Raw genomic sequence first — 13,713 nt, 5'->3', positions numbered from 1 at the left:
AAACACATGAGGGAGTCAAGAGCGAGGCTTCAGTACAGGTAAAAAGAGAGCATTTCATGTGGTGTCTCCTGTTACCAATACTGACAATGTTTCAGTGACATATGCAAGGTTTCAGTGTAATTGAATGGCAAAGCTCTAGCAAAATGCTTCTACTTCTGATTTAGTTCTTTTTGCTCCTACTACTCCATAATGCCTAGAAGGAGTAAGCCCCTCTCCTGATCTCATCATATTAATGTTTTTGAGTATTTTCACTTGAGTTGGTAGACTAAATGTTCAAAAGCCTCTTTGAAATATCATCATGCTATTGCTTATAACATATTTGTATTACATGACTGATTATATCTCTGATGCAGCCAAAACTGAGTACAAATGCAGAGTAACTAAAGAAACACAATTTTTTAAAAAATGGGCAAAATTATGAAGCTACAGGTATTCAATCTATCATTTTTTTAATCTATAATTTTGATGTCATTTCAAACTTTTACTTATTTAGTGGTTCTAGGCTCTTTTTGTGACACTCTCAATATAATTTAATATGTAATAATTACTTGAATAAATGTATAAGTAGGATTCTTTCCACCTCACATTGAGATGTGAAAGGCATTATGTGGATATTAGCAGACTTTATGTACTCAGTTTTATAATAGGAGCAAAATATTCAGCATGCTTTTTAATGTCAAGTGGAATCTAACAGAAAGAAGATATAATTATTTCAAAGAGTTTAGCTTTTTTAAAAAGCCCAAGTCGGTATTTAACAAAAATGTTAAACTATGAAAAAGCAATTTGATTCTTACCATTCACACTGAGGCTTGTGAGAAAAAACACACAAACACTTTTATCTTTCCTTACCACCTAGAAAATTGAAACTCACCAAGTATGATTTTTCTCAGTCTTTCATATTTGCAAAACAAAACAAACACACAAAAACAAGATTCATACACTTCTTATTAAATTTACTGAAGATATGTTTCTAAAATTACTATCTATTGATGCACATTTCTACATTTTTGATATGAGAAAAGTATGTTCATCAAAGCAAGGTAGACAATTAGAGGTCACAAACTTATAAGCAATATTTTAATATTTGAAAAGTGATTTAAATGCACATTCAATGTAATTACTTTATAGTTAATGTTATGAAATTATGGTTTTATTTTTCTTTAGACCACTCAGAGACTGCTATCACTGTAACTTTTATTGTAACCAGTATTATTGCTACTTTTTAAAGGCAGCACTCACACACAATATTTTAAATTTAGTAAATATTTTACCTAATCTGCCATTCACCATTTACTCTGGTATATCCTTAATCTGTGCATTATTAGGGGTATTGTATACATTTTTGTTTCATTATATTAAATGTTTATCTGTGTGTTTTTTTTAAATATATTTTATTGGTTTTTTACAGAGAGGAAGGGAGAGGGATAGAGAGTTAGAATCATCGATGAGAGAGAAATATCCATCAGCTGCCTCCTGCACACTCCTTACTGGGGATATGCCTGCAACCAAGGTACATGCCCTTGACCAGAATCGAACCTGGGACCCTTCAGTCCACAGGCTGATGCTCTATCCACTGAGCCAAACTGGTTAGGGCTGTTTATCTGTATTTTGTATTTTCTCATAGTTTGAAGACATTCCTTGGGCTTAAGGTGTAGAAGAATTTAAAGTAATATCTAAGAATTCATGGATACCTCATCTTTAGTGTGTTTTATTTTACCTCTCTAGTACTGTGTAACATAGTGACTTTATTATATTCGATGTGCACACTTTTAAACTTACATTAAAGAGTATAGTATCTCTTTATACAAAGAAAATTTTTATAAATCTTGTTATATGAAACCAATGCCAATACTTCCTCATAGAGTTGTTGGTAGAGATAAATGGAGATTAAATGATCCAAAATATTGGTTTTGTATATGATAATGAAGATACCTTAAATGAGGATATAACTGAGATTATATATATATATGTGTGTATATATATATATATATATATGTATATATATACACACACACATATATGTATGTATATATATATGTAATGTTTTACCATGTAAGACAAATAATTCTCATTTTAATCTATTATAGTTTTCTTATTTATACACCTAATTTCTGTCAATTGCATTGACTGTTTTGGCCTGTATCACTCACCTCCATTTGTCTCTACCTCTATTTGCAAATATTATTTTTTGTGAGATAGGTTTATTTTTATATATTATAAACTGGAAAGTTTATAATAAACTGGATGCATCTTATTTATACTAGCTTTGAGTACTAAAAATCTTCCAGGTATAATACGTGAAACCTTTTGACTATGCTGATGTGTCTTCCCAGAATAGGTTTCCCAAAAAACCTGCATGGAAACACAAAATCGAACAGTGTTAAATGAATTCATTCTCACGGGGATCACAGACCGCCCTGAGCTGCAGGCTCCATTATTTGGACTCTTCTTGATTATCTATGTGATCTCCGTGGTGGGCAACTTGGGCATGATCATCCTCACCAAGGTGGACTCCAGGCTCCAGACACCCATGTACTTCTTTCTCAGACACCTGGCTTTCACTGACCTTGGTTATTCAACAGCTGTGGGACCCAAAATGTTAGCAAATTTTGTTGTGGGTCAAAACACAATCTCCTATTATTTTTGTGCTATACAACTAGCCTTTTTTCTTGTGTTTATTGTTAGTGAAATTTTTATTCTATCCGCAATGTCCTACGACCGCTATGTGGCCATCTGTAACCCTCTGCTTTACCCAGTCATCATGTCACCAAGGCTATGCCAGCTGCTGGTGGCGATTCCCTATCTCTATAGTACATTTGTTTCTCTCCTAGTCACCATAAAGATTTTCAACTTACCTTTCTGTGGCTACAATGTTGTCCGTCATTTCTACTGTGACAGCCTCCCCTTGTTATCATTGCTCTGCTCAAATACACATGAAGTTGAAATGATTATTCTGAGTTTAGCTGGCTTTGATTTGATTGCATCCCTTCTGGTCGTTCTTGTGTCTTACCTCCTCATTCTTGAATCCATTCTCAGGATGAACTCTGCTGAGGGTCGGTACAAGGCTTTTTCTACCTGTGGGTCCCACCTGACGGTGGTCATAGTGTTCTATGGGACTTTGCTATTTATGTATGTGCAGCCGGAGTCCAGTCATTCCTTTGACAGTGATAAGGTGGCTTCCATATTTTACACCCTCGTTATCCCCATGTTGAATCCCTTGATCTACAGCTTGAGGAACAAAGATGTAAAATGTGCACTACAAAGGGTGTGGAAAAAACTATGTAATACTTTTTCTTAAGGGTTTACATACAGTACAATTCCTATAAACTAGGTTCTGAACTTTAAATTTTGCTGTTTATTCCTCCTAAAGAAATAAGAAGCAGAGATGAGTTTAACATGAATTACTGTCTTACTAATGCTAGGCACTTCTAATCCTTATAAATAGATTAATGAACAAGATAGTAAAAATATTTGCTTTTCTTGAGGGGAAAGATGGATTATATACTTAAACTATAGGTGTAGTAGAATGTGTTAGTTGAATATGGAAAAAAAGCTGTTTCATCTTTATTAGAATAAAATCATAGCATCTGTATGTGTGACTGTGTGTATGTGTGTGTGTCCTTTCCTTTCCTTTCCTTTCCTTTCCTTTCCTTTCCTTTCCTTTCCTTTCCTTTCCTTTCCTTTCCTTTCCTTTCCTTTCCTTTCCTTTCCTTTGGATTTAACCTTAATGCCTTTCCCTGATATGTTTTAGAATGGTACTTACTAATGGCTGTGAATGTGATATCTGATGATTTGAAGTGTCAGTCACGTTGCTTTGCTTAAATACCCCTTCCAAACATTGGGATCCCACTGTTTCCTCCTCATTGCCTCTCTTCCATATCTGAGTCTATTAACTGAACATATATTGTAATTTGGCAGTCCAGAGGTTCTGATTGGCACCTAATTTTGTCTTTATTAGTTCCTTTTGTTGATGTCAGATGATACTCAAATTGAGGTAAATTTCTGAGGCCACACAGAGAAGCTCCTAGTTTTGAACTGTTTCCCCCCAACTAGTTGTTCTTGCTTAATAACTGGCTGTTTGGTTTTTGAGATTACAGTTCCTGATCTCTTTGAAAAAACATAATTTTCCAATTTTAAAAGTTACTTTTATATCCTTGGGTAAGAAGACTATCCTATGATAAATTCATTGTGCTGCCTTTCTTTTCTCAGGCTCTTTCCCAGTTTTAATCAATATTGACTATGCACTGTGTTTTAACTGACTTTATTGTTTAACTGCATCGATTATCTTAATTGTGGGAAGCAAAGGAAAAGATTCCTGTTGTTTGCACGATGTCCTATTTCTAATGTAAGTGAAGCCTGATACATGACCAGAACATAGTTATCTTGCCTTTTGTACATAGTTGTTACATGTCAGTCTCCACATTTTCCCATGTGCTTAATTTTATTTTCCTTTTGTTTACTTTTATTCTTCTTAATATTTCTGGGATTTTATTAAAACTACTTGTCTACAGTATTTACTGTGTTCACTATCATGCTATTAAAATTAGGTGTTTTAGCCAATGAACATTTAATAAAAATATTTCATTGCAATAACATTTAAAAGTGTATAACAAAGCAACCAAAATGTCTTTCAGTAGGTGGAGGGGCAAATAAACTATAGCACATCCAGGTAATGCTATTTTATTTGGCACTAGAAAGAAGTGAGCTATCAAGCCATGAAAAGATGTGGTGAAACCTTAAATGCATGTAACTACGTGAAAAAAGCTAATCTGAAAAGACAATGTACTGCATGGTTACAATTATGTGACATTCAGGAAAAGAAGACATTAGAAATGTTGCCAGGGGTTAGGGTATAGGGAAAGATGAACAGGAGGAGCTTGGAGAATACTTAGGGTAGTGAAAATACTTTATATGAAATTATAATTGTGTATACAAGTCATTAAATATTTGTTCAGACCAATGGCATGTACAACAAACACCAATAGTGAACCCAATGTAAACTATGGAGTTTAGATGAAAATGATGTGCCAATGTAGGTTCGTGGATTTTAACAAATGTACTACTTTGTTAAGGACTGTTGCTAATGGGATGGGTGAGGCTAGCATTTGCGGGTCAGGGAATGGAATATATGAGAATTCTCCGTGCCTTCTCAATTTTTCTGTGAACGTAAAACTTCTCTAAAAATAAAATAAAGTCTCACAATATAAAAAAGTACATGATACAGTGTCATGTGATGATAAATATAAAATTGTTAATGCAGTTAAAAGGAATCTTGAAGATAATCATTATTACTACCAAGTAATAATATCTGAAACTTTCAAGCATTCTACATGTCTTGATGAATTTGATTATCAAAAACAACTCTGTGAGATAGGTCTTATTAAAATTTTATTTTTTTAGATTAGAAAAAGGTGATTCAGAGAAGCTAAGTATTGTCCAAGTCCACCAAGATATTAGCTGTTAGAACCAGACTTCAAACCAGGTAATCAAGTTCATGATCAAGACTTTATTCTCTTAACAAGGTCCCTAAGTTGTCTTTTAATATAATTTTTATGCTTCATTGATATCATCCCAGAGATAACAGGGAGTAAAATTTCACTTTGGCAGACGTAGGATTAGAACAGGAGAAATAACAGAAAGATTTCAAAACAAAACAAGGGCCACACAGATGCGCCCTGTGGTCAGAGCCCCCCAAGTCATAAAGAACCGAGGATCACAAGCAATCCCCGCCCCTGAAGGACCAAAACGAAACAGTGAAAGCCATGGCTGGCACAGGAAATTAATTCAAGAGATATAATTATTCAATTATAAGTAAATAAATTAACTTACATACATATAAATTAATCATGTAATTATTTTTAAATGAGTGATTTTGTTCAAATAGAAAGCTAAAACAAAGTGAAGGCAGGACATAGTCAGAGAAATGAAGATAAAGAGAAGCAGAATTCCAAAAAGCCAAAAGCCTATTGCTAATTATTTGTAGAAGGAATTCTTCCAGGGACAATATAAGAGATAAATGTTATTTCCCAAATCAAGGCAATATTTATTCTCCATTATCTTCTGCTTCTCATATTTTGAAGAACATTTCTATGAGCATTTCATCCATTTGGGAAGTTTAATTTATGAGTAATAGAATATATTGACTCACATATTGTTAAGCTATTGAATGAATAAATGCCATGAGGCCCAACATGTGATCATTTTTTATTTTAAATTAAGCCCTCTTCCTTGAGCCAGTGTTTGTTTCATAACCTATTACATGCATGGGAGAAACATTCCTAAATGATACAATGAAAATGGTGGTGTACCACATGCAGTTGTGAAGGTTGGGCACCATGTTACTTTAGGGTGTGTCGTTCATATGGACGAAGATGTGAAAAAACTCTCCCCAAGGATAGACAATTTATAGAATACTAGATGCCCGGTGCATGAAATTCATGCACGAGTGTGGTCCCTAGGCCTGGCAGGCAATCAAAGTGCGAGTGTCTGGCGTGGAAGGGCAGGTCCCAGCTGACCTCTGGGCCCTGGGCCTCCAGGCCGCAGCACAACCCCCTCCGCCTGAGTCACGGCACCCAAGTCCCCAAGCGGAGATGCAATTAGTGCAGCTAGACACCATGGGCTGAGGCACAGCATGGGCCTCTGGGCCACCCAGCGGTGCTGCCTGGAAGCCAGGTGGGCAGTGTGTCCTCTCCTGGCCAACCTCGCAGACCGGCTCCTGTGCAAACCCACAGGGAGCCCTACTGTCCCCTGCAGTCCCAGGAGCCCATTGGGGCCTGCAGCACCTCCACTGCCACCTACTTCCAGCGCCTCGTCACCGACACCCGCCATGTTCTGCGCCGCGCCCTGGTGGTCAGCGCACATCATACCGAGTGGTCGAACTCCTGGTTGAACTCCCGGTCAAGGGGACAATTTGCATATTAGGCTTTTATTATACAGGATTGTCCTGATTCATGTACACATGCAACAACTGCCCATCATGGTGAATAGACTGATAAAGGGAAGAACATACCTCTCAGGAATATGTATCAAACCTATGAGGGGAAACATCACTAATCAACATATATAGTTTGTCATTGAAAGAGCTCCTGAAATATGAGAGAGAAATAATGCTAATTGAAAAGTAAGAATATGAAAGTTAAATATTATTATGTTTAAAACAAGAAAAGATCTGTGATTCATTAAATGTTTAATGGTTCACAATAATCATAATATTCCTAAGTGTCAAATTTCATCTGTGTATGATTTCTTATTGGAGAAAGGAAGCATTGCATTCCTTGGAGAATATATCTATCTCTATCTATATCATCTATATCATCTATATATCTATATCTATATCTATATCTATATCTATATCTATATCTATATCTATCTATCTATAATCTATCTAATCTATCAATATCCATGTCATCTATGGTACCTATAGGTTCCCTGGAGAAATTATAACCACTGGAGAGCTGAAAACAGATGCTATGAGGTAGAGAGGTCTCAGAAGTCAGGAAGAGCTCTAATGTCTAGTATGTGAGCAGCACACCCTGGAACAGTGAGGGCCATGCCCTTCACAAAGCCATCTGGTGTTTCTCCCATCCCCTCTTGTGTCATATTTGATTACAGTCAAATTTAATTCTATAGAAATTATGGACTTATTTTTTTCAATGATTTAGAAGTAGAACAACACAGAGATTTTTTTCAAGGCTTTGGTTTTTTTACAGTCATTAAATTTTGTGTAGTCATAAAGAATTTCATACCTATTGAATAAATGTAGTCTCTATCTCTTGCAGAGATGATTATACTTAGGTTAACCTCTTGATTTCAGATCCAGTAACAGTCACATAAATTGATTTTTCCCTTGTGGCTAATTTTTATTTTTATTTTATAACAACTTATAGATAATTCATAAACCATCTATGAGGTTTATTTTAGGAATACAAGCCCGGTTCAGCACTGAAATATACTAATGTAATTTATCATATCAACAGAATTAAAAAGGAAAACTATGAATTTCACAATTGATAAAAAAGAGTATTTAATGAGATTCTGTTTTCATTTATAGCATAAAATTAAATTCTCAGCAATCTCAAAATGGAAACATCCTAAAAATTGATTAAAAAACATCTACAATAAAACTTACAGAGAACTCCATATATAATCATGAAAGGATGATTGTCTTCTCACTAACGCTGGACAAGGAGAAGGCTATTTTTTATGACCACAACTATCATATATCATAATGGCGATCCCAGCCTGTGCAATAAGATCAGAGGAATAAATAAAAGATGTAAAATTTTAAAAATAAATAAAATAGTCTCTATTTGAAGGTGACGTGATTGTTTATGTAGAAAGTGCATCTGCAAAAGTTACTACAACTAATAATTAAATATAACAATGTCACAGTATGCACAGCCAACACACAGAATTCCATTGCATTTCAGTATATAAGCAATATACAATTGAAAGTTTATATAAATACTAGGGGTCAGATGCACAAAATTTGTGCAAGAGTAAGCCTTCCTTCCCCTGGCTGCTGGCACTGGCTTCCCTCTGGCACCCGGGACCCAGGCTTCCCTCCGGCCTCCGCAGCACCCGGGACCTGAGCTTCCATTGCAGCCCCAGCTTCTTCCAGAAGGTCATCTGGTCTAATTAGCATATTACACTTTTATTATATAGGATATAATTTATTACTCTAAAACAAAACAAAAAACATGAAATAAATTTTTAAAAAGTTTATTCACTGGGTTACCAGTTTATTACAAAGGATATCAAAGAAAATGAATCAAAATCAGGAAAGTCTACCCAAGTTTACTGTGTGTATTAATTATTCCACAGATGCATGACCCAGTGACCATTTCTACACACTTCTTCTTAGACATGGCCACACTGTGAAGCAAAGGTGCAGTAGCAACAATCATAGACCATTACTGACAGCAAGAAGCCTTCTGTGGAAACAAACACCCCAAACACAAATGCTGTACCATGCAAACAAAAAAGAAAGACAGACAGACAGAAAGACAAAAGAGATGTTTCCCTTCACACCAGGAGCTTTCTAAGCATTTTGGGTGATAAAAGGGTTTTAGGAGCTATGCCACAAATCAGAATTAAGACCAAATATATGTTTCTTATTATAAACTGCAATATCATAACCAGTCTTTAGACTACTTAAAACTGTCAATGAAAGCATGTTCAATAGAATATCAGTATTCTTGGAAACCTGAGAATCAATTACTTCTTTCTTTGTAAGTGCCCTGTTTTTATGTCCTTAAATGCATGTATTATTATGTAATTGTTTTCTCCAAATAAAGGAAAAATATAAATGTAATAGTGGGTTTTGTTATTGATTTAGAGAATAACAACCTAGAATATCGAAAGACATATGTGATAGGCTATTGTTTTTGTGATGCAGCTACATGAATTAAGCAACTTTTCCTTTCTGGCTGCCTCCTTACTTGACAAATAAGTGTATAGAATGAAAAATTCTTAAGGTGGCTGCTTGGGGCAGCGGGGGGACCAGTCTGTAGATTGTATGGTTTTCCAGGTACTTTGCTGTACATTTGAAACTGGTGTGGAATGGTAGTGAATGTAAACTGCAGTTGAAAATTTTTTTAAAAGAAAAGAAAAAGAAAACAACCTCTGCACATCTTTAGAAGCTTTACATTTACTGAAATATTGAAAGTGAGAACCGACTGGTAGGATTTACAATGACTTAAACCTAACAGGGGAAATGTTTCATTTCTAAGGCCCTTTTCACAGCATCCTTTACCTCTTTGTTCCTCAGACTGTAAATCAGTGGGTTTAACATGGGAATCACTAGGGTGTAGAACACAGAAACTACCTTCTCCTGTTCTACAGAATACTGGGAGCTTGGCTGAATATAACTAAAGCTTAAGGTTCCATAGAATATGGTGACAGCAGTCAGGTGAGAGGCACAGGTGGAGAAGGCTTTCTGTCTGCCTGATGCTGAGTGGATCCTCAAAATAGCAAGAACAATGAACATGTAGGAAATTATCACAACCAGGAAGGTGCCCATGGCAATGATGCCAGAGAAGGTTAAGAGTAACAACTCATTCGTGGAGGTTTCAGAACACGACAGCTTTAGGAGTGAGGGAATATCACAGAAGAAGTGGCTGACAACATTCAACCTACAGAAGGACAGTCTGCCCAAGCTTATTGTGTGTATCAATGAGTTGATTATTCCACACATACATGACCCGATGACCAGCCCTACACACTTCCTCTTAGACATGGCCACACCGTAAAGCAAAGGATTTGCAATAGCCACATAACGATCATAGGCCATGACTGACAGCAAGCAACCTTCTGTGGTAACAAACACCCCAAAACACAAATGCTGTACCATGCAAGCAAAAAAAGAGATGGTTGCCCTCACAAGCAGGAGGCTTATCAGCATTTTGGGTGCAATGGTGGATGCATAGCAGGCATCTACAAAAGAAAGGCAGCTGAGGAAAAAGTACATAGGTGTGTGGAGCTTGGGAGTGACTCGGATTAAGAAGATCATGCCTAGATTCCCCACCAGGGTGATGACATAAATCACCAGGAACAACACAAAAAGTACAATTTTCAGTTGAGCGTGGTCCGTCAATCCCAAAAGAATAAACTCTGTCACAACCGTAAAATTCTTTTCAGCCATTTGTTTCTTTTCACAAGATCTGTTATGGAAAGAGATACAGCGATTATAACTTATTAGGGAAATTGTGTGTGTGTGTGTGTGTGTGTGTGTGTGTGTGTGTATAAAAACAAACACAATTACTGATGTCAGGCTTTGGATAAAAAATATCCCTTCTTTGAATCTGAGATTTTTCATCAATAAAAGTAGTAAGAGGACTAAATGGTCTCTCATTTCATTCCAATGACGTTGTTTTATATGATTATATTCCATAGAAACCAAAATGTGAAAAACAGTTGTCTCTAACAGCTTCAGTCTATCTCTAAAATGTCCACTCAGCAGACACTAATGACGATTGAAATTAATAGCATGTATAATATATACCACTAGTAGCCTGGTGCACGAAATTCGTGCACATTAAAAGGGAATTAATTGCCCTAACCAGTTTGGCTCAGTGGATAGAGCATTGGCCTGCAGACTCAAGGGTCCCAGGTTTGATTCCGGTCAAGGGCATGTACCTTGGTTGCAGGCACATCCCCAGTGGGGAGTGTGCAGGAGGCAGCTGATCGATGTTTCTCTCTCATCGATGTTTCTAACCCTCTATCCCTCTCCCTTCCTCTCTGTAAAAAATCAATATAATATATTTTTTTAAAAGGGAATTAATTAGCAGAGATATTTTAATCTTGCTATTTGCCCTTTCTCTATAATAGAAGTGTGAGAGATGAAAGGAAATTAGTAAAATGTATATGAAAATAATATATAAATTTATTAATAAATAAACAGTAACAAAAGGATATAACAACAACAGAGGCATGATATAAAAATGACAAAAACATGATATGAAAACAACAAAGACATGATATAAAAACAACAGTGATGCAAACAATGACTGATAAAGTGATTAAACTTATTCTAATATCTCCCTGTACACCACATTAAGAGTGAAAACACTTTCAGAATGCTTGACTAATTTCCCTTGTGATGAAGTACTTAGAACTTTAACTGTAACATCACATGCTCTTCAAACTGAGAGAAAGCAACATATAACTGACCATGTGCAAAAACGGGTTCAGGTAGGAACATGCCTACTTTGTCTAGAGTTTGTCCTTGTGATTTATTAATAGTCATCACAAATGCTGGCATCATGGGAAACCATCGTCTGGGAAACCATCGTCGAATCAATTTAAGTGGGAGGCCAGTGTCAGATCGGGACAAATTAATTCTTGGAATCAGAACAGCCTCTCCCTCTGCAGATCCTGTTAATACTTCAGCTTCAATAATTTTAGGTCATAATCTTTTGATAATAAATCTGGTACCATTACAAAGACCCCAGTTACTATTGAGATTTCTCAATAGCATGATGATTGCACCCACTTTCAATTTTAATTTATGACACAGGATTCCCGAAGGAGTAATACTATTAAGAAATTCGATGGGAAAATTTTCCTTTTCAGCATCATCTGTGGAATCAATGGAATCATCACTCAAATATGTGTGAAAATCTCCATCGAGTATATCTCAACCTTGGCTGCACATTAGAATCACCTGGGAATCTTTTTAAAATCCTGATTTCTGGGCCTCATCCTCCGGAAATTGTTTCTTTGTTATGGGGTGGGGCCACAACATTAGTAACAAAGAAACAGAATTAAAACTTTATTGTGGGGAGCTGCTACAGTGTTTTGGACAGGTTCAAGCCTTGGACTGATGAGAGGGCACAGTCCTCTCATTGCCACGTGCAAGTCCCAGCTTGGAGGGCAGGGCCCTCCCAGCACAATTATAGCCAACAGCTGAGTTGTAAGTCTGAACCTATGGTCCGAACACGTGGCCCCACATGCCTGAGTGATGTAGGCTTGATAGAGTTCAGGTGCATGTAATTGAGTAGGATTGAAACCCAGGAGAATGTTGTAAACATCTTGGTCACACCCTTACTTTGCCTCGTGGCATCTGCTATAAAATAAAGACACAGTTGAGGGCATGGTTGCTGTCTCTCAGAGAAGCAGCATCCCACCCAGATCTGGCTTTCATTCTCTTGTCTGTCTTTTCTAAGCCTTTCAGCCGCCCCCACTCAGGTTCATCCTTGGCTGTGCTGGCGCAGCACACTTTATAAAGATATGCCTCTACGCTCCCAGGGTGGGTTCCTGCCTCAAACCCAGCCCTTATGGGACACAGCTCTGGGAAACAGCTCCGGGGAGGGTGCAGCCATTGCCAAGACAACCCCTGCAGGTCTGACTTCCTTTCACTTAGTCGTGGTTCTGGTTGTGATGAACACCACCCAGGGTTTTTATATAAGTAGATTAGATAGATAGTTATTCTATGATATTTTCTTCTGAATTATTTGTTTGTTTTTAAGTAGAAAATTATTTAATGAGAAGGGCCCATAAAATTATATTTATTTTGAAGTTATATATGGCAATGATGTACAGGGTCATTACCTTGGACAGCCACAACACGAAGTAAGAGGCTCAGTACCTAGAGTGATGACATTTAAAATGCCAAGGATTCTGGCTTTTGTGACCATAGGAGATATTGGGTGTCAACACCTCATTCTGAAACTCATGAAACAAAAGCTGTATCTTGCATGATACCTACTAAAAGTATCCAGGATTCTTGCTCCAGGACAATTTTCCTCATGTTCCTGGTAAAAGACCAGCCCTGGGTGGTCACTGACTGAGACCTAGGTCACAGAATCCCACATCTTGCATATCTGGAGCATTATGGAGGCATTTCCTGAGATCTCAAATAATTTTAGAAAAATTTAAAAGCACACTAATTTAGAATATGAATATATATATAGATATATTCACAAAATTTTTGTGATACTTCTTCCTATTTTTCATCCTATAATACATAGTCTAAACAATTTAAGTCTTTCTAAAATTGCAATTTCCATTGGATGGTTGGATACTTATATTTTATATTCAAAGCTATTCGTATTTGTTTCAGAATATGTTTCTCTATTAGTTAGAGTGTCACTTTAGAAATTACAATAAACAAATGGTGATGATATTGGTATATCTATAATTTATACCATTTATCTATTTTAATTAAAACATTTCAATTGCCACGATGACAAGAAGTTAGGAATTCATTAATCC

The 13,713-nt window shown here is 36.4% G+C and overlaps 2 protein-coding genes across 2 annotated transcripts; one reads left to right on the top strand and one right to left on the bottom strand.

Annotated features, from left to right (window-relative positions):
* Positions 1 to 2,356: 2,356 nt before the first annotated feature.
* Positions 2,357 to 3,298, top strand: LOC102425546 (olfactory receptor 8K3). The gene has a single exon (XM_006108387.1). The coding sequence runs from the start codon at positions 2,357 to 2,359 to the stop codon at positions 3,296 to 3,298; it is 942 nt and encodes a 313-aa protein (XP_006108449.1).
* A 6,405-nt stretch (positions 3,299 to 9,703) lies between these two features.
* LOC102425242 (olfactory receptor 5J2-like) lies at positions 9,704 to 10,642 on the bottom strand. The gene has a single exon (XM_006108386.1). The coding sequence runs from the start codon at positions 10,640 to 10,642 to the stop codon at positions 9,704 to 9,706; it is 939 nt and encodes a 312-aa protein (XP_006108448.1).
* Positions 10,643 to 13,713: the final 3,071 nt, after the last annotated feature.

This window comes from Myotis lucifugus, unplaced genomic scaffold (assembly GCF_000147115.1).
Source record: "Myotis lucifugus unplaced genomic scaffold, Myoluc2.0 scaffold_2208, whole genome shotgun sequence".
In the NCBI taxonomy this organism is placed as follows: Eukaryota; Metazoa; Chordata; class Mammalia; order Chiroptera; family Vespertilionidae; genus Myotis; species Myotis lucifugus.
The sequence above is the reverse complement of the archived record's forward strand: the minus strand, read 5'-3'. Positions and strand labels throughout refer to the sequence as shown.

Excerpts from the sequence above, each read along its gene's own strand:
- LOC102425546 (XM_006108387.1), top strand. The coding sequence starts at position 2,357 with ATGGAAACACAAAATCGAACAGTGTTAAATGAATTCATTCTCACGGGG.
- LOC102425242 (XM_006108386.1), bottom strand. The coding sequence starts at position 10,642 with ATGGCTGAAAAGAATTTTACGGTTGTGACAGAGTTTATTCTTTTGGGA.